A 21,098-nucleotide genomic window follows, 5' to 3' on the forward strand; every position below is an offset into this window, starting at 1 on the left:
AAACTTTTGGCAATATAGTGTATCTCCATGTCTCTATAACCATATAATACATCTATTAATTCATTAAGAGTGACCGTGTGTTCCTGGTCAATGTCGTGGTGGATCCAAAGCCTGTCTGAGGATCACTGGACACAAGTAGAGAATACAACCAGGATGAGAGATTGCTATATCACAATGCATCATATTCACACACATTCAATTCTAGGGATAATTTAAATCCACCCATTTACATACAGGGAGGTTTCGTGTGTTGGGATGAAACTAGAGAACCCAGAAAGATTCCACATGGCACTGGGAAGAACAAGTAAAACCCACACAGAGCTCAGGACTGAACAACAGAGCTGTGAGGCTACTTAGATTAGAAATAAAACAGGAATGAGTTGTGGTAGAAAAGTATTTTTTTTACAGACATCGGACCTGGGGACTCCTTCCATAAATGTTAAATGTGCACCTACTTGTCACCATTTTAATGATTATATATATTTTTTCTTAGTTAGTTAGTTAGTTAGTTAGTTAGTTAGTTAGTAACACATTCTTGCATTTCCTTGAGTCATAATTTTTTGGGTGGGGTTAAAGTTGTACTGCAGTCAGCCACTAGAGGGCGTCGTTTCTTTCAGCTTTATTTAAAAAATATAAAGCTCAGAACCTTAAAACACTTAAAATGTTTAACTGCGGTTTTCAAAGTAGGACACTGGCCTTGTTTATTGGACACACATTGCTTTTATACTGTGGTTTGTTATACTGGCACTTGATACTGGCATCAGCTGTTCTGTATAGTTTTCAGTACAGTTGTGTTTACACTGTGTTTAAAATGAATTTTTCATCCCTAAACCAGTTTATCTCCCGTGTGGTAGATCTATGAGCTGAATTCGCTAATATAGCCTTAACATTCCTTACAAAAGTGTTGTTGAACTTTAGCTAACTTGCAATTTCAAAATTCTAGATTTGTCTGAGTAAACAAAACATTAACCAAAAAAAGAATGACTAAATGAATGAATGAATGAATGAATGAATGAATAAATGAAGGAATAAATGAATGAATGAATAAATAAATAAATAAATAATCAATTAATTAATGGATGAATGAATGAATGAATTAATTAATATATATGAATAAATAAATAAATACATAATAAATACATAATAAATAAATAAATAAATAAATAAATAAATAAATAAATAAATAAATGAATGAATGAATGAATGAATGAATGAATGAATGAATGAATGAATGAATGAATATATAAATGAATAAATGAAAAGAATACATAAATGAATGAATGGATGAATGACTGAATTGATGAATGAATGCACAAATAATGCCCTTTTATTATTGGTTAGAAATATTTAATGTTTACTATTGAGCACCTCTCTATGTTACATCTTTGTTTCATTTTTGTTTTCATTTTGAGACTGTACTTCATTTTGAGACAAAACTTATATTGAAATACAATGTCTTACTTCGTTTTCAGCCTCTGAATATTTTAGTATAAATGATTTCTTTGTCTTGTTCCTCTTGTCCTTGGGGTATGTAAACTTTTGCGCTCATGTTTTGTTTTTTTTTTGTTTTTTTGCCCAGTCCAACCACTGACTCCAACTTCCGCTTTCACGTTCACGAGGACCGGAAGTCGTCATCGCGTCAGCAAATAGGGAAATGGAGAGAGAAAAAGGGGCCTTAGCGATACCTGCAGTTATTAGCGCTGAATTGGTTTGATTTGCCGAATGGACATTTTCATGGTGGACTAAATGCTCGTTTCCAGATGTCATGGAGTCCCATGAGGAAAAGCCCATCATTTACACGATGGAGAATAAACCCATAGTGACATGTGAGTGTCGGCTTTCTCGCTTGTTGTTAGCAGGTTAGCTTGACCAGTTAGCTTATGCTGCTGCTGTGCGCGAGCGTTGCGGTGTCCACTGCAGAACTAGCCTTCAATCCGTTTAGCGACAGATTTGAACAACTTTATTACACCGGATTGTTTTATAACGGGGGCGAATGTTCAACTCCCACTTGTTGTAGCAGTATTGTCTAAATGAATTCGAATGGAAAAAAAATAACACGTAGCACGTATGTAAAGCTTCTTGACGTGTATATGACACGGTGTTCAGGGGCGAAAGGATGACACGTTCCCATTACTGTACATTTTGATTAGCATTTAGATATCACAGATACTCCCAGGAATGCCAGTGGGGTGGGGATTATTTAAAGACTGTACTTGACATCTGAGATGTTAGCCGTGCTACATATTCCATCTGTAACATTTATATTAATAGTACAGACTCCAAAATGAATAATTACATTTATTAGTCTGCAGTTATGAATCGCCTCTGCCGGCACGCGCCGAGTGCGCGAGCTCATGACGAGTTGACGTGCTGAACATGCTAATGTGGGAACGACAGGGTGGGGTGGGGTGGGGTGGGGTGGGGTGGGGTGGGGGGGTGCCCAGGCTATATCTAAATTTAATGTGCTGCCATTGCAGTCTATGGCTAGTTTCGAGTCTGATCATATTGTTGCATACGTCAGATTTCATCTGTAGTAATAAATCACCGGTCTGGTGTCTGATCACCTGACTCACCTGATCTAAGCACTCCTGTCTGATTTTCCTGTTAAATCTGATGGCACTGGTAGGTTTGTTCAGAATCCATGTCTTTTCAGTGTCTGAGCTTGTTACTGTACATTAAAAAACAGACACCAGACTGACTATGAGGAATTTCCAGTGTAAGTTAAAGCGAAATACATAAAGTCTTCAGATACTAACACTACAGCGCGCTTGGTGGAAACGACTGATTGACCACAGTGATCGTACTGGTAAAAACGCAGTTTTGACAGGGAATGATCTAATCACAGGCATCAGATACGGGTCAGGATTTGCGTATGTGTAAATCCATGGAGCGAAAATTGTGACTGATGATTGAATTGGTGATATATGGTATCCTTATGCACATGGGGATGTGATAGCTTTAGTGTTTAAGGTGTTGATCAGAAGGTTGCGAGTCCCAGGTCCACCAAGCTGCCACTACTGGGCTCTTGAGCAAGGACCTTAAGCCTCAATTGCTCAGTTGTATAAACTACGAATAAATCTACCTGGCTCTGGGTAAGGGCGTCTGCTGAATGCCCGAAACGTAAATGCTATATCACAATAACCTTTCAGTGAATTTGCATGAATATAACACACAGCGTTTGCCAAGGTTTAAAAAAAAAAATGTTATCTCGTGTACAGAATTGAAGAATTACTTTTCTTCTGAAGCAAGGCTGTCTAAAATAAGAAATTTTAGATGACAGCGGTCCTTATGCTGCCTCCCAAATGGGACAGATTTTAGCTAATGAGCAGAGACACTGCCAAAAAATGTGGCCCAGCAGAACAACCATCTTCCGAATGAAATACAAGTGTAGTGATGATACTGTTTTTGCCTTAAATATTGCAGTAGCCTATAACTAATTATTATGTATATACATATGTTCGTATTGTAATATCCAAACCATAGTGCTTATTTACTAAAGGTGTGGCGTTCACCCTTTATGCTGGGGTGTGTATGTCTTCATAATCCCAAACACGTTCTTTCAGTTCTTTCAGTTCCATGTCTTACAAAGACTATATATTAACAAGCGAGTGGTTTTAGTTTAGAAAGCTATAAGACCATGCATAAACACCAGTTCCTGTCACTGTTGCAGTAAGTGCAGATGTGAAAGTGCACTCTGTGTGTGTGTGTGAGAGAGTGGGGGGGTGCTTAATGTTAATGAGTGTTTCAGTGTTAACAGATAAAGTATGCAAAGATATTTGTAAAACCACAGCAGCCACTGTGTATAGAGTAATGAATAGAGTGTATAGAATAATGTGTAATGTTCTTTCATGATGTATAGGTGCTGGGGACCAAAACCTCTTAACTGCTCTTTACAGCCTGCTGGCACAGCAGCTTCCCCGGGAGCCTATGGAGTGGAGAAGGTAAGTCTTTCCATTAATCATCTTTAGAGAACTGTATCATTATTGTGCATTAAGAATGTTATGCTTTACGATAAGAGTTCCTCTCAAAATGTATAGTTTATCCATCATTCATATATGTTTTCACACGTTTGACAGTACTGCTAGTTTGTCCACACTTGGTTAGCAATGTGCATAAGGCCTATGCTATAATGATCAGGTGTCCACAAGTTTTGGCCATTTAGTGTATTTTTTTTTGCTGTATTACACACCCTAGCTCCAGTCAAGACAAAGGGGAGCTGATCTTTGTGGACTTTTTTCTAAAACTCTTATTAGTAGATAGAGTCAATAGTAGGGAAAATTTGTCAAAAATATCATGATATACAATGAATATCAAATATTTATTAAATTGAATATTTCTGTTGATGATACAGTACATATGCTTGTAAAGAACATTTTGGTAGTTTTAAGACGAAACATACATCTTTGTGACGAAAAACATTCAATCATTTTGGATCTTTTCTAAATTTATTACAGGTTGTCTGGAAATATGACAAATTCTGCTGTGTTGAAAATATACATGCTTGTGTAATCACTCAAGAGAAGTTAAGATGCCATGCCAAAAAAGCAAGCTTTAATGAAACAAAAGTCTTGATCAACAAAATTTATAATTCAGGTTGCTGCATGTATATTTTTGATGTATGTCTTACATTATGTGTGTGTGTGTATATATATATATATGTATATATATATATATATATATATATATATATATATATATATATATATATTTATATTTATATTTATTTATATTTATATTTATTTATTTCTTAGTTCTTTCAAAATGGATAACAACATAATGGACTCGGATCCAATAAAATACTTGCGCTTCGCAGTTTTATTAGACAATGTGACACCATCTTTTGAAGATTTATGATGTCTTGTGGATTTAAGGAGTCAAATAATAACATATATCTTTAAGTATAAAGGTAAAATATGTAATGCAAAAATTATGTTTGCTAATAGATTTAATAGGAAATAACACATGATAAAGAAAGAGGAAAAACAGCAGTTTGACATTTTAGTAAGACACAAAAGCCTTTTACGGGTCACACTGGAGACTCCAGCCAAAAAACAAAGTCTCCTCGAAGAAAACTCGCCACATCTCATGCTTTTTATACATTTATTTGTTGAGTTTTCACTATACAAATCCCTGTTATAGTTGGTTACTCTATGAAACATAAGGCATTATGATAAACATTAATATAAAAAGTCCAGATCTATTGTCAGTGCTGCTGTTTTAGAGAATGAATCAACACCTTCAGACCACTCAGAATCAAGAAATCAATACCTCCATTATTTTAGAACACTGACACAATTTTGATGAAATCAGTTCTGCCTCATCATGCAACCCTAACTACAGTATAATATGTTGAGTAGTTGATGGTGTGTATGCTGTAGAACCGCAGATTTTTTTTTTTTTAGCTATTCTCAATGTTTTTAATTCATTTTGCTGTGTGTGTACTCTCTGTAACATAATCAGCCAGTGCCCTTGCACTTCTCCTGAGAAGAATAAAATAATAGAGTATTAGAGCGAGGTTGTTTAGTTCTGTCTTTCAGAGTGTGTTTCTGGGTATAAATAAAGCTTGCTAGTTAGTGGTTAAGTCAAGGACGCATCTGGCTCAAAAAGTAGGCGCCTCTGCTCATATTCAGAACTCACTCATCCAAGCTGTTCACATAATGTGCTGACAAACACTGAAATTTTAAGCTCCGAATGGAAGTTACCTTTAAAGTGCTATAAAAACTCTTATTATATTAACAGAATGAGCAGCCGTTTGAGTGTACAGTGCTTCTTACATGACACTCCCTTCCTTTTGGATGCTAAGTAGTTCTTACATTCTTATGTAACCTTTCCTGTTTTACCCCAAAGGCAAGTCATTGCTGATTTTAAGACTCTGTTAAGCAGAGCAGCACAAACTGGGTACACTTTCCATTTCCCAGCTATGTGCCATTTAGGCTTCACCTCATGCGAAAGAATAGTAACTTATCCACTGTAACACTAGAAACCTTACAGGAAAGGTCACTCCTGGCTAGCGCATGAGATACATGCTTGTGTATAGCGAACTAGTGGTCTGAACAGACATTTGTGCTGTGGTTTGACTTGTGACCGTGTCTCGTTGTCATTTCCTACAGGTCTTATGGCCGAGCCCCGAAGATGATTCACCTAGAAGCCAACTTTGTCCAGTTTAAAGAGGAGCTGCTTCCTAAAGAGGGGAACAAAGCTCTCCTCACGTTCCCTTTCCTGCACATCTACTGGACTGACTGCTGTGTAAGTCTTAGTCTCAGGCAAACATCATTTAGGAGCATTCTCAGAAAGACGAACAGAGCATCACATCCTGATTTGAAACGTTCTCCCTGTGTCTAAGTTTCTTTCGGGTACACCTCTGACCTCCTGAAAACTTGTGCAGGAGGGGCTTGGGAAGCTCCCCCTTGTTATGATTGAAAGTTTGTGTGCATTGAGTCATGTGAAGGATTGGTTGATATTTCTGAAGAACCCTGTAAGAGAAATGCATTTAAATAAATTCATTAATAATACATAAATGGAAATTTATTTAAGGCAGTATATGTCCAGTGGGAAATTTCAGAAATGAACCTGACCTTAAAAAATCACCTCCAGCAATCTGATACTCCTGACTTAAGAGCTGATGAAAATGTGATGAAATGTGTTTGTGTCCTTGTGATCACAGAAGGCCTATTTTTTTTCCCCCACCATACACATTTATACACCTAACTTTTTCATTTTATTTAAAAGCCGACTTATCTATGAGCTTTCCAGTTTATTATTATTGTGTTGTTATGGACATCTTTTATTGCTGTATTGTGATTTCACAGTAATTCTTATAACGTTAGCTGTAGAAATACTGGCACTGGTGGTAAAGTCGGGCAAAAAAACCCAACAATATTTAATTCAATTTTGGAATATAAATAACACTGTTACATATGAACGATGTATAAGTGAAGTATGTTCACATTTATATATTTACTTATTTTATTTATCATTTGCATCAGTGCATATTTAAATTACAGGGAAACAGGAAGTCCTCTTGAAGCACATGGATGAATTTAAAAAATTACAAATAAGGACATTCAAGTTACATTTTATGTATAAAAACATTTCAATATGAGTATCAATAATGTGTTGACACAGAATACATTTACTTAAATTAAAGTTTAGATTTTCACATTTTTAGTGTGAGATTATGCTAATTACCCAAAAAATGTGTTTTCATAAATGATTGGTTTGTCTTTTCCATGCACCAGGACACAGAGACATATAAGGCCTCAGTGAAGGAGGACATGCAGCGGTGGCAGAGTGTGCTGAAGCTACACAGCTCAACCGACTGGCTCATCGTGGTTGTGGAAAGCGACAACAAGAAGAAGAACAAGACCAACATCCTGCCACGTACCTCCATCATGGACAAGATCCGCAACGACTTCTGCAACAAGCAGAGTGACAGGTGAGAACTGTTCAGCAGCAGCTGCAGACCAGTCTGACAACCTGTTCGCTCAAAGCTGGGGGTCAGACTACTGCCCTCGTGTTTTATTTTAGTTGTAAATGAGTGCTGCTATGATGGGATTTTGTTTGTGCTATCTGATATACACAGCACTGTTGATTATCTGTGCTAATTTAGAAAGGCTTTGCTGGCAGGCCCTATTTCAGTCCTGTGACTCCACAACTGAGCTTCTTTTTAAAGGTGTGACTCGTGTATGGTTTGTATTGGAGAAGTTCTCGGGTTGTCGGTCAAAAGTAATAAGAGGTGGTACTGCATAATAATGTCTTATAAATGGCACAAGGTGTTACATTAGAAACATGCATAGTTTATAACCATATTCTTGGATGGTGACTGGTTTTGCTTGTTTATAATGGAGTTGCTCTGAAGACGGTGATTACTCTCCCCTTCAAAGAGGATTGGTGCCTTGTGCAATTGAGCTACATGGTGCAACACGTTTAAGCTACGTGTCCCTGAATAACTTCCCTCAACGAATTTTAATCAAGCATATAGGATTATTCTTTAATGTTATTTATTAATGAACCTTGTTAGCACTTAATGTTAACCAGACATGAACCTTCAGTTGGTAGAAAATAGCCTACTCAAATAGCATCTAAAATATCATTTAGACTAGTAAGGTTGCCAGTAAATTGAGCATGTATATCATTTCAGTTTTTATGACAGCAAAAAGCGCTTACACTATAAACCATTGTACTGTTAAGTCTTTCAGATGTGACACTCTCAGCAGTTTTGCCATGATAGGAAATGCTTTCCTCAGTGTTTTCCACCAGAGAAGCAAAATCCTCCCCTGTTACTCCCAGTTTATCCTGTTATTACTACAGTTCATCATAATGAGAATGGCATTCTGCAATATAAATATGATAAACTGCCCTTTTATACAAAAAAGAAACATACAACCAGTTATAAAAGCAAATCGAATATTATACTTTCAGGCAAGCATGATTAAGTGCAATATGACTGGGGCAACACAATATAGCATGGAGATGATGAAACTGCTATTGAATTATGAAGACACAATGGAGCTACGTTTTTCATATTTCATTTGAACATTCTTACTCTGTCTCTTTCAGGTGTGTTGCTCTACTGGATCCCCTGAAGGAGTCGTCTCGCTCTCAGGAGTCGTGGAATTCATTCCTGACGAAGCTGCGCACTCTGCTTCTTATGTCCTTCACCAAGAACCTGGGCCGATTCGAGGACGACATGCGCACACTGAGGGAGAAACGCACAGAACCTGGCTGGAGCTTCTGCGACTACTTCATGGTCCAGGTACATCTTTGCTATGCCTGTTAATGTTTAAAATGACTTTGATGTATGCATGACATTGGTAATTATCCTATACTATGCATTCATGTCACATAAACCGTATATAGTAAAAATGTTTGGTTTCCTAAGCAAAAAAAAGATCTGCTCCTCTGCCTCTGCTCTCACTGATTGCTATGGAAGTGTCTGCTAATTAATCCTCTGAGGTCTCGCTTATATTATACTCAAATATAAATATTATTCTAGGGAAATTTTGTCAACTGTCACACATTGTACATACAAAGATGAATCATGTGTGTTGCCTTTGGGTTTTTCTATGGGTAGGAAGAGCTGGCATTTGTGTTTGAGATGCTACAGCAGTACGAGGATGCACTGGTCCAGTATGACGAATTGGATGCCCTCTTCACCCAGTATGTCCTTAACTTTGGCGCTGGAGGTACAGTTTCTTCTGCACACCCACCAAACATGTTGTGACTATGGTCTTGAATGGAAACTGAAATATGAAATTGAAGTGCTACTGAAAGCACTTCTCAATATTAGAAGAAATATGTTGATCTTGACTATATATATAGAGAGAGAGAGAGAGAGAGAGAGCGAGAGAGAGAGAGAGAGCGGTGCCTAATATTTCAGTGTATATTAACATTTTTAATTTAAAATCAGTTCATATGCTGAATTTAATATTGCTTTATTGCATGATGATCAGATGGAGCCAACTGGCTGGGCTCGTTTTGCCAGCCTGTGCGGAACTGGAACGGGCTACTCCTGCGCAGACCAATAGATATGGAGAAGAGGGAGCTAATCCAGCGTGGCGAGGCTAGCCTGCTAGACCTGCGCAGCTACCTGTTCTCTCGCCAATGCACGCTGCTTATCTTCCTGCAGAGGCCCTGGGAGGTCACACAGAGAGCCCTGGAGCTGCTACACAACTGTGTTCAGGAGCTCCGACTGCTTGAGGTCTGTGTGTCTGTGCATGCAAAATACACTTAGTGGTTTGATCAGGTACATCTACCTAATATTGGCTGTTGCACATCTCATTGCCTTTGGATGAAAGCTGGATCAATGTTATTTGGGTAACGGACCATGATGAGCACAGCACTGACACTGACATTGGGCTTGTACAATTGTATCAGGCTCGGCTGGGGGTTTTAACGCATCTAGGTCACTGTTGGGCTGAAAATAGTCGATCAATCCAAAATATCCAGCAAGTAGTGATGCAGTTTTCCCTGTGACAACGTTATGAGAAAGATCCACCAACCAAATAATATCTGATCAGTTGTAGTACATTGATAGTTTCTTTCCATTAATAGAGGAATGAAGTTGTATAACAGTTGCAAGATGGGTGTACATAATAAAATGGCAAATCAGTGTATGTTATACTACGTTTTTGTTATACTACTGTTTTGCAGGTGTCTGTTGTCCAGGGGGCTCTAGACTGCTGGGTCTTCCTCAGCTGTCTGGAGGTGCTGCACAGAATTGAGGGCTGTTGTGATCGCACTCAGCTGGAGGCCAACTTCTCCCACACTGTTGGCCTCTGGACTTATGCTACTGAGAAGGTATTATACTTCACCCATTCTGTCTGATTCTTTCACTCAAACACACTGTGAAGAACTATGCTAACAAAGTCTGACTTCTTGAGAGAACTAAATACTTCAGTGGATACAGATTGTCTGTCTAGGACCTTGAATTTAACACCATGGTTTCAAAAAGTTGCAGACCAGCAACTGTTGCTTGTAGTGAGAAAATGCACACAAGCTATTTATATTTTCTTTGCAGTTGATCAGCTTTTCAACAGATGAATGATGCAGCACTCTCCTAATTCATCGATGGTTAATGTTTTAATGTTCGTATTTAATTTCCGACGTTAATTTCTAACCCACTGCTTCATGCTTTTTTTATTTATTCATGTTTGCTTTTCCTGTTGTGGTGTGGTGCAGTGGATGAACATGTTTGTGAATTTGTATGATGATGGAAACATGAGGTTTCCTTTGTTATGTTGTGTGATATGTAAAGGAACTCACAGGTTGATTTTGACTCAGTCCATGTCATGTTTGTTTAATCTCTTTCAGCTGAAGTCTCTGGGCTGTTTGTGTGGTTTGGTGTCTGAGAACGGGCCCAACTCTGAGGAGCTGAACCGCACTGTCGACCTGCTCGCAGGCCTTGGCACAGAGAGACCAGAAACAGGTATGTCATATAGAAGAGCTTATTTCACTTTGTTCATATTGAATGATATATTTGTGACTTTATACCAATATGCATTTGTGAATTAGTTCTGTCAGTTCCCCCTTAGTCCACATGACATTAATCAGCCAAGACAAGTTAGCTGTCTTGTTTTTCTTCTTTAGTTTTCTGCATTACTAGCACCAATACCGGGAATACCAGTTACGCCCCATACAGACTGTGTATGATTTACAGTGTGTCAGTTTACATGTTGTTTAGTACCTCAAAAACACATACTTGTGTGGTTTCTGATGCTGTATCATATAAATACCTGTTATGTATATCATATAAATATCTTATCTACAGTAGTAGCTACCTGTGTCAGACTCGGAGAGGAAGTGTGGACCAAAAGTTGCATTATACTTTGGATATAAAAAAAAAACAACAACTAATAATAACAGACATTTATATCCAAAATTCACTGAGACATACCACTCACTAATGATATAGAGCAGGAAATTGTGTAAATTCAATTATTGATCAAACTATTCCTTTTAAAAGCTGGTAGTATGATATTTATAATACTGCATTTCAGGTGATGATCTGTTTTTCATTGTCTTTTAGCCAACAGTCTTCAGAGCCCATATAAAAAACTTAAAGAAGCCTTATCATCAATGGAATCCTTTGAAAAACACTATCTGGTAAGAACTGGTCTGTGTGTTGAAATAATAGTCATGTTGGCCAACTGTATGCAAATCCTAATTCAACCCAAATCCTAAATATGTTGCATTAAAAACAGAGCATGTAATATTTCTTTTTTTTCCATTAAGCTCTTACCAACTCATAAAAACAAACATAAAACAATTGCTATGCTTCATCTTCCTCCCTCCATAGACACCTTATTTTATACCTCTGTCTCTCTCTGACTAGGAGTTGTCCCATGCTGCTCTGGAAATGTACAGAGCCATTGGGAGGCTGCGGTCAGCTCGACTGGTGGGAAAGAGCCTGGCTGAATTCTACATGTGGGTGTTTTTGAGACAATCCGTGTTTAAATTCTTCATAAATGTAACATTAATAAGGATTAAAATTGTTGTTGGGGATTCAATTTAATTGAAGAGACCTGTAATTGGCTCCATTAGAATACCTTTGTTTTGGCACATATTCACACAGAAAATACTGAAAGCTTGGTGTGCCTGCGTGTGTGGGTGTGTCTGTGTACATGTAAATAGGAGGAAAGGTGATGCCCAGACAGCAAAGACCTTCCTGCAGGACTCTTTGAAGTCGTACACGGCAGAAGGCTGGAGTTTGCCTCTCACACACACACGCAAACAAATCGCGGAGTGTCAGAAACAGCTGCAGCAGACAGAGGAGTATCCTAAACTAAGCCTCAGCACAGTATCATTGATGTTTACATCTCACTTTCAGTCTCCTTTATACCTGTAGGTCATTGGCAACCATTCGAGCAATATGGCATAATAGACCACATTTATTAAGTGCTTGCTTAGCGCAGTGTGGAAGTGTGTATATTCACATAAATAAATAAATAGGTATTAACTTCAATATTTAAAATTGTTCTAGAAACAAATAGCAATTTACCATAAACATTAACCAGAATGTTGCTGAGACGATGGAAATGTAAAGTTATTTATGCATCATCATGAAAAATAAACAAAATATAATGACTTAAAAATATATATACGTATTTATCTGTATACGTATGTATCTGTATACATACACATATGAACACTTGTGTATCCAGAATTTGTGTGTAAATTAAATAAGCATTGAGTTTGCCATCAATCTATATATTTTGTTGGATTGTTTGGGTTCCTTAACCCCCCGTACAAGCTACTTGCAGACCAGTGCTCTGCTGGCTAGTGATAAGAACCTGACAGATGAGGAGAGAAAGCACTTCTGCCAGGAGATCCTCACCTTTGCTAACAAGGCTCCAGAGAGCAAAGGTCAGAAGTTTGGTTTCACCATCGCTTATACTGCAAATCTTGTAGAAAATTACACTAGCTGTTTTGTGTGCATTTTTTGTGTCCTTAATGACTTGCTTGAACCTTTCTCTCTCTCTTTGTTTAGACCAACGAGTAGCCCTGAGCATGACTGCATTTGCTCAGCTGCGAGAGCTGAAGTTTCAGCCAGCATCTGCATCCGTGCACGTTGGTGCATCCCTGCAGTTGGAGCTGCGTCTGTGCAGCCTCATGCCTGTTCCCGTGCAACTGGAGCAGCTGGCAGCCAGCGTCCACTTTATAGGGGAACAACCAGGCACACGTTCTGGCCCTGCGGGCACCCAGCGGCGCCCCGGTCTCAGTCCAGATGGCACCATTTCTTTCCCCGCTGTGAGTCCTTCTGGTGGGGTGTTGCCAGGAACAGGCATGCCTGCTCTGGAACTTTATGAAATCCAGGATCGTAGTCCCTCCGACAACATGCTCAACTCCACTAGCGTTGTCTGCAAGAATGCGCACATGCTGCTGCGTGGCAGTGAGGGTTCTTCCCCCTTGGATGTGCACAGCGCTGTAGGCTCGGCCTTTACTATAGAAGATGGAACACAGGTGCTGAAGACCAATAATGTGACTTTGTTGCCCGGCAACAACAGCGTCATCTTCACAGCGCTGGTGAGGGAGGCTTTGCATGATGACATGAAAACATGGATAACAATGACAGCTGCTTAGCAATTACTTTTTTAACATTTGAAAGGAAACCTATTTAACAGCATTATAATGAACAGGAGAAATAGTTGGCTTGGTATTACAGTGACCTCACAACAATCAACAAACCTGACAGCTCTACAGTATCACAACATAAATCTGAAAACACAACAAAAAATTTGTGAAACCACAATGGAAATGTTTCCTAGCACAGTGAAGAATTTATTTATTTATTTTAAGAGAAACTTGTTGCTCAGTTACAGCTCATACAGCCATGGGCATAAGAGTATTTTTAACAATTATTCATTCTGTGCATAACTCAGTTGCAGTGACGTGTGTGTGTGTGTGTGTGTGTGTGTGTGTTGTGAAAAGCATTTACGCATACATTAAGCTTAAGCAAGCTTTATACACGTTATTAACTTTTTTAGCAGTCCAAATAATACATTAGCACCTTATGTTTGTTAAAGGAAGCACATAATTTATCTCTGGACTTCTCTGACACCCGAGTCTCACTTAGTCTAAATAATAAACCTCTGTAGTCATGCAACAGCATATCAGTTGCCATTCTTCTAGGATTTTAGTCTTGTGTTTTCAGATTTGTCTTTATACTAATTTTCCATAATGTTTTCAGAATTTTAGAATTTTCTTTTGTGTTTCTCTGCATTTTATTTTGACAAAATTGTAGTCTTACGGATCTCTCATGCGTTTCCGAAAGATACTTAGAGATAACTGAACAATTTGTACAGTTTGTAACCTCTAACTGCACACTAAATTTCACATTCTGTTTTTTTCTCACTCAGAGCACAAAGCCCGGCAGCTACACGTTGCGACAGTTGTGTGCTACAGTGGGCCGTGTGCAGTTTGTAATGCCTCACATTTACCCTATAGTGAAATATGAGGTATACTCCCAGGAGCCTCAGCTGACCATTGAGCCCCTCGCAGGTCAGTCTGCTTTTAGTCATTCTGCTGTAGATAGTTTAGTTATATATATATTCAGTTAGACACTGATGTGAGACAGTATTGACACTGAAATCATATAATGTATGTTGAATGTATTAAAATAAAAATTAATTAATTAATTTCTCCTCATTTTGCCTAGCTAGCTCTTCTCAATCTCAGTGAGAAAAGTTGATCCTAATGTGTCACTTTTAACTAATAAAAATGTAATTGCTGTGGTGTAAGAGCACTGAAATACTTTGGTGTGTAGTATAAATAAATAAATAAGGGTGATATCATCAGTAACGCCACTTTGTTTTGGGCCAAGTCACACCACCTTGTAGCTTACATCTTGTCTGCGACTTCCTTAGGTTCGAGAGTAGCCATCCTAGTTTGTTCTTTAAATCGGGAATTACGCAGTCTTGACCGCTCTCATGTCTTATTGCATATGATTTTGTTTTGCAGAGAGCCTGCTGGCTGGGCTTCCTCAGAGGGTGAAGTTTACCATTCTAACAGGCCATTACGAAGTTAAGAAGGGTGACGCTCTGCAGCTGAGTAACACCGACTCCATGCCTATCCTGCACTCCTCCTCCTGCTTTGCCCGTATTCTCTCTGGCACTGGAGGTGAGAGGGCAGAGCTCTCACAGGGTTGTCAAATGATGCCAGATTTGACCGCTTAAGCATGTTTGTTGTCTTCTGTATCTTGCTGTCAGTTATTTATCCCTTTTCTCCCTCCCTCCCTCCCTTTCTTTCTTTCTTTCTACAGAGCTGGTGGGAGAGGCTGCTCTATCCATCCAGGCTTCAGAGAAGGTGACAAGCATCTCTCTGCCTCTAACTCCACCCTACCACACACTGGAGTTCCAGCTAGAGGTGCTGTGCCATATCCCATTATCACCAGCACGGGTTGAAAACGAACGCCTCACCAACGGTGAAATCCGTCACCGGCCAAAGAGCCGCACCCGCTTCAACAGCGGCATGGCCTGCATCGACCAGAAGGTCTGGTGACTCAGCAGATGCAATAAACATTGCAATAAATTAAATACATGGGCTTTATCTTCAGCATTTATATTTTAGATATTGAGTCGAGTGATGAGTCACTTCGGATAAAATTCTTTTTATCATTTTAACATTTTATGTTTTCCCAGGTCTCCATTGACTGTCCCTGGTCTATATATTCCATCCTCATATCTCTCACCTTTTACACCCCCTTCAGAGCCAAACACTCACTACTGTCTGCAGGAAAAAGGTTTGTAAAATTAGGCTGTACATTTTACCGTGTTTGTTAGTTGCATTAGAACATAATGTAAAAATACACCGATCAGGCATAACATTATGAACACTGGCAGGTGAAGTGTATAACACTGATTATCTCCTCATCATGGCACTCATTAGTGGGTGGGATATGTTACGCAGAAAGTGAACATTTTGTCCTCAAAGTTGATGTTAGAAGCAGGAAAAATGGACAATGCATTTGACAAAGGCCCAATTGTGATGGCTACACAACTGGATCAGAGCATCTCCAAAACTGCAGCTCTTGTGGGTCCCGGTCTTCAGTGGTCAGTATCTATCAAAAGTGGTCCAATGATGGAACAGTGGTGAACTGGTGACAGGTTCGTGGGCGGCCAAGGCTCACTGATGCATGTGGGGAGTGAAGGCTGGCCCGTGTGATCCAAGCCAACAGACGAGCTACTGTTGCTCAGATTGCTGAAGAAGTTAATGCTGGCTCTGATAGAAAGGTGTCAGGATACACAGTGCAAGATGGGTCAGGGCTGTTTAGGCAGCAAACAGCGGACCAGTAGGCAGGTGGTCATAATGTTATGCCTGATTGGTGTACATGGTGATTTAAGTCCCTGTAAAATCCATTTCAAGTGAATTTCTCTCTGATTACTCAGATATGTAACCTTTACACTGTAGTTCAATTCCTTTGTAATGCTGGATGCTTGTAGCATGGTGCTGAACTAAAGATAACAGTTTCTCAGGGCTTTTTTATTACTTGGAGATCGTAATCCAAAAGTAAATATGGGAAATATCTTGTATGTTTCTAAACTTCAATACCCTCCATTAACTCGTGGCTATAATAAAGGTAAAATGAATATACCATAATCATTTTTACAAATTGGAACAGCAGTGTTATAATCATCTTTTGATACCACAGGAAGTACATCCAGGTGTGCCTTGAAAACGTATCGAACACAAACTTCCGCCTTGCTAATCAGACCCTGTCAGAGCATCAGCACACACCTTTACTGGAGCTCCTCTCTCTCAATGCTAAAACACACCAGGTGAGTCGACACGTTCTCCCGTACTCAAATTGTACCTCGTTTGTTCTGAGCGAGTCACTGAAATTGGACTGATCTCATTTCCTACATGTGAAGGTGGTGTACAGTAAGCAGAGTGTGTATAGTCTGTGGGAGGTGAAGTGGACCACTGAGCCGCTGCCATGTCTGCAGTGCGTGTTTTCTGCCAGCTTTTCTCCTGCCGACGCTCCTGACACAGCACTCAAACCCTACAGTTATGAGTTCCAGTTGGAGAGAGTCTCAGTGAGGACACACACACACACACACACACACACACACACACAATGAAAGAGGGTTTTGGAAGGTGGTATTCTGACTTTTTCTGAAGACTGATTTTGCCATGTAGTCTTAAATTTATTAACATCTAATGCTCACCACAGTAAACCTACACAATTTTTAATTATTTTTGGATATTTATTTTGTGTGTGTGTAGCCAGCATTGTTAGCAATAACAGGGAACATCAATAATTTTAGGTAATATTACTGTTCATCTCATTTCAATTGTGGTCACGTAAATAACTTGTTGCTTATACAACTGCAACAGAACGGAAGTATTCCTAAACCCCTAACATCACTATTCGGTGCTGGCTGGAACCATGTCTGTGTCTCTTCTTTTCTGATGTTACACACATTTTTGGATAGAAGTGATGTTAAAGTATGTGTTCTCCCACACCCCAGACACTGTACAGTGTAAAGGCAGACATCCAGCCTGCGGTGGGGGAGCAGCAATGTCGCGCTGGCACCCTCTGTCGGCTAGAGGTATCAGTCACACGTCTGATAGAGCCAAGTGACACAGAGGGAGAGGATGAGGAGTTAACAGAGAACGAAGGTCTCCGCACTACCAAGCTCATGTATGAGGGTAAGACCTGGACATGTACAAGAAACCAAAAGAAGCCTGTTATGGAGAGGGATCTTTTAATGGTGTGTCTGTGGCATCTGTGTTTCAGTGGTGGATAACAGCAGTAACTGGGCTGTGTGTGGGAAGAGTTCAGGGTTAGTGTCCATGCCCGTGGCTGCCATGGCAACGCACAAAGTACAGATGGAGGTCATGCCTCTGTTTGCAGGCAAGCTGCCCTTCCCCAGCATCAGAGTGTTCAAATATCTGCCCCACAGTGCACAGCCCACAAGCCAGCCTGACACAGGTAACACACTCAAACTGTCTGTCCTGCTCTCATGACTCTTTCTGCTTCATTAGGCAGTCGAATTACTCTTCTAGTCACTTTTTAAATAGGTGCGCCGTGAGAAAAACGTAATCATTGGCAGACCACTGACACAAGACTTTGTTTTGAATGTGCTTTTATAGGAAAATCAACTCTGTGTGATAATGGCCAGTACACAACTTTTATTTTCCTATAACAGCATGCCACATCATGATGTATTCCTTAAACACTACAGAATATACGATTTGGGTATTTTGCCCTCTCTGGAAGAAAAGTGGTATTGCACCTATTTGCAGTTTATTTGTTAGCTATGAGTGCACACATTCCTAGACAGTTCAGGGCTGTGTCCCAAATCGTTTAACATGCACCATTTACTATGATCAAATAGTAGTGACCCCAGGGGTGTACGGTATATGTACTGAATAAATTATTCATGTTAAACCCCCCTCTTTTCTTTCCTCATAGACTCATGCCTAGAGAATGACAACCTCTCTCTACTGGATAAGGGTCTGGACGAGCAGGGAGACACGGCCAGTCTGCGAAGTCGGGGCAGCATTCATTCTGTGGGCAGTAACGAGCAGCAGCAGAGGGCTCTTCCTATGCCCCGGCGCGAGCCCTTCAGTCCAGGTCAAGTGTTCAACTCCAGCCACACGCAACAAGTCCTAGTGCTCCCCAGCACAGATGACCATGTACTTGAGGTCAATGTCACATGACACCTATGTAAAGCCCTGCCCCACCTGGTCCTGGACCCTGCTTTGTGATCTCATTGGACAGGAGATGGGGGGACGAGGGGGGCTCTGGTATAGGGAGGTGGAGCGTCCCGATCTGTGGACTCAGTTGGGTGGGTGATGGGTGTTGGCCTGGCCTGAATACAGAAACACTAACCGATGGCTGGACCTGAGAATCCATCTACTGTCTTATGGTTTGTGTCTCATTTCATTGTTGCTTACTCATCTACAATAAGACATGCGAGACTGAGAAGCATCTCCTCTGTCACTTTCTCTCTGACTCAGTGGGCAGCCACTGTCATGTGTTTCTGCCTCCCCAGTCCAGCTTCCTGCAGGGGAAGTCTTCAATACTACCGTGACAGAGTCACACTAGCTGAGACTATCACACACACATACACAGTGACCTCTGTGGAAGGGTTGGCAGGTATTGTGGTTAAAATGGAAATACATGTGTATGCATTGCAAGATTTTATTTTATTTTATTTTTTTTGTTGTTGTTTACTGTGTCTGACCCCAGGCTCACATGCATGTATTTGCTCTGAGACGTGATCATGGCATTTGATAGAGGAGGTGAGTGGGAAGTACTGCTGATTTACCGCTTAAGATCGTCTGCTCGCTTAGGCTGCTTCAATCAAGCTTGATGTTCTGTGTGCATATGTGTACTCGTGTGTGTGCGCGCGTGTGTGTGTCCTGCTAAACAGAAGCATAGTTCTCTTGCCCTGTGTGTACTGTTAAAGACATCCATATTCCTGTGAGATGGATCACTGCACCACTTCTGTTCAGAGATGAAGCTGACTCTGAAGTGAGTGTCTGATAACTTATTTTTCCCGCAGTTTAATTTAGATCTGATGTTAACCTCTAAGGGATTAGGCTGACACCTCAGAGGAAACATTCTGTATTTTCTTTACACTGCATCAATGCTTGCAAGTGACAAAACACCTGGCAGTGAGTTAGCTATGATGCAGTAAAGTAGCAGTAATGGAAGTTATTTCTTTGAACCAGTCTGTCATCGGAGCTGTAAAACAGCTGGACATGCGACAACAGTAACAACCACTGCACACCCACAAGAGAAACCTGGGGCAACAATAGCGCCTTATCACTTGCTAGCATGACCGGAGAGTTTGTGATGCCCTCCTGTCTTTCAACCAAAAGACGCAGATGCGTATCATTTGCACATAGTACTAAGGCATTGTTTTGCTTCACGCAGTTTGTTGCTGTGCCAAACCAATGGAATCCTTTGCACAATCGAGCTACATCTTAAGATGTCTTTCAGCACTGTTTAACCCTTTCAGGAGTGAGTTTTTCCCCAGATGCTAGACTGACACAGTTCCAGATGACACTATGACCGATAAATCATTTGTTTACATGACATTCCAGTAGCACATGTGTGAGAAACACTCCTGTAATGGGTTGAGCACTTAAAACCAGTTTCAGAAACCTCTGCACAGAGTTACCGTGACTAAATATTAAGTAGGCAAGTGAGGATGATCAGCATTTATCCTCATGTCATGGAGTCTGTATAACCGTTTAATTTTCTGATGGTCTGATTAAGCAGGGAAGTAATAGTTATAGCTTAATATTTATAAATGCTGAGTGTTGGTGTTTTGTTTCGGGGTTTTGTGCACTGATGGTGATGAAAAGGCCTGTGACGGCTGAAGGCCTGAGGCTGTACTTGTAATCGCTGGACACACTTTAGAGTGCACCAACACAGAGTATAGTCAGATAATTATCACCAGCTAGTGATGTGGGGGGTATTAAATTCAAGATCAGCACTTGTTCCTGAGCAGCCAAATGAATTTGAATGAGTTTATATGTTTGTGCTTTCAGGCTTGAGTATTTAGTTCTGTTGCTGTAAGCAAATGTTTGGGAGAGTATGAATTACTAAAGAAGCAGACTTGTCATATCTTTGCTTGTATACGTACACGTCGTTGCAGATCCTCTGATTTTCATGGCTAGCACAGTATTTATTCTATGAATAAATCCTTTCCTCCGTCTCAGCTGAGTTGAATGAATCAGGGGGTCACGTCTTTAACTGTAAAAGAGTGATCGGTCTGCCTCACTCCCATCAAACGTATGATCAGATGGGTGTCAGGAAGCTGATCTGAGCACCATTACTCTTACACACTTCATACACAAGGGAGCCTGTTGGTCTCCCGCTTCAGCAGATGGACTGTGGGGATTACATCATGGGAATCAGCCAACAATTTTCACAAGCTGTTTGTAAATTATTCCATCAGTTGAGCACCACAGATTGTATTTAGATTAATTATTTAAATGAAGAGTATGTACGCATTATACAATTATAAAAAAAAAAAAAATGTTTTAAAAATATTTGGTGTGTTTCTTGTGTTGTGTTTTTTTTTTTTTTTTTTTTTAATTAATTGATGAAACGTTTTCCTGAACATTCATTTGCTTCAGAT

At 39.9% G+C, this 21,098-nt stretch overlaps 1 protein-coding gene across 1 annotated transcript; it reads left to right on the forward strand.

The window, feature by feature from the left end:
• Positions 1 to 1,628: 1,628 nt before the first annotated feature.
• On the forward strand, positions 1,629 to 20,990 carry trappc10 (trafficking protein particle complex subunit 10). Its single transcript, XM_058400587.1, has 23 exons — positions 1,629 to 1,826; positions 3,860 to 3,941; positions 6,111 to 6,246; positions 7,239 to 7,435; positions 8,560 to 8,755; positions 9,074 to 9,185; positions 9,453 to 9,700; positions 10,153 to 10,299; positions 10,813 to 10,927; positions 11,528 to 11,604; positions 11,834 to 11,925; positions 12,133 to 12,273; positions 12,752 to 12,864; positions 12,989 to 13,524; positions 14,358 to 14,499; positions 14,959 to 15,117; positions 15,260 to 15,489; positions 15,639 to 15,739; positions 16,649 to 16,775; positions 16,869 to 17,033; positions 17,469 to 17,649; positions 17,738 to 17,932; positions 18,416 to 20,990. Exons 1-23 carry the CDS (start codon positions 1,766 to 1,768, stop codon positions 18,661 to 18,663), a joined length of 3,801 nt encoding a protein of 1,266 aa, XP_058256570.1. The 5' UTR covers positions 1,629 to 1,765; the 3' UTR covers positions 18,664 to 20,990.
• The last annotated feature ends 108 nt before the right edge of the window (positions 20,991 to 21,098 follow it).

The sequence above is a fragment of the Hemibagrus wyckioides genome, linkage group LG10, assembly GCF_019097595.1.
Source record: "Hemibagrus wyckioides isolate EC202008001 linkage group LG10, SWU_Hwy_1.0, whole genome shotgun sequence".
Taxonomy (NCBI): Eukaryota; Metazoa; Chordata; class Actinopteri; order Siluriformes; family Bagridae; genus Hemibagrus; species Hemibagrus wyckioides.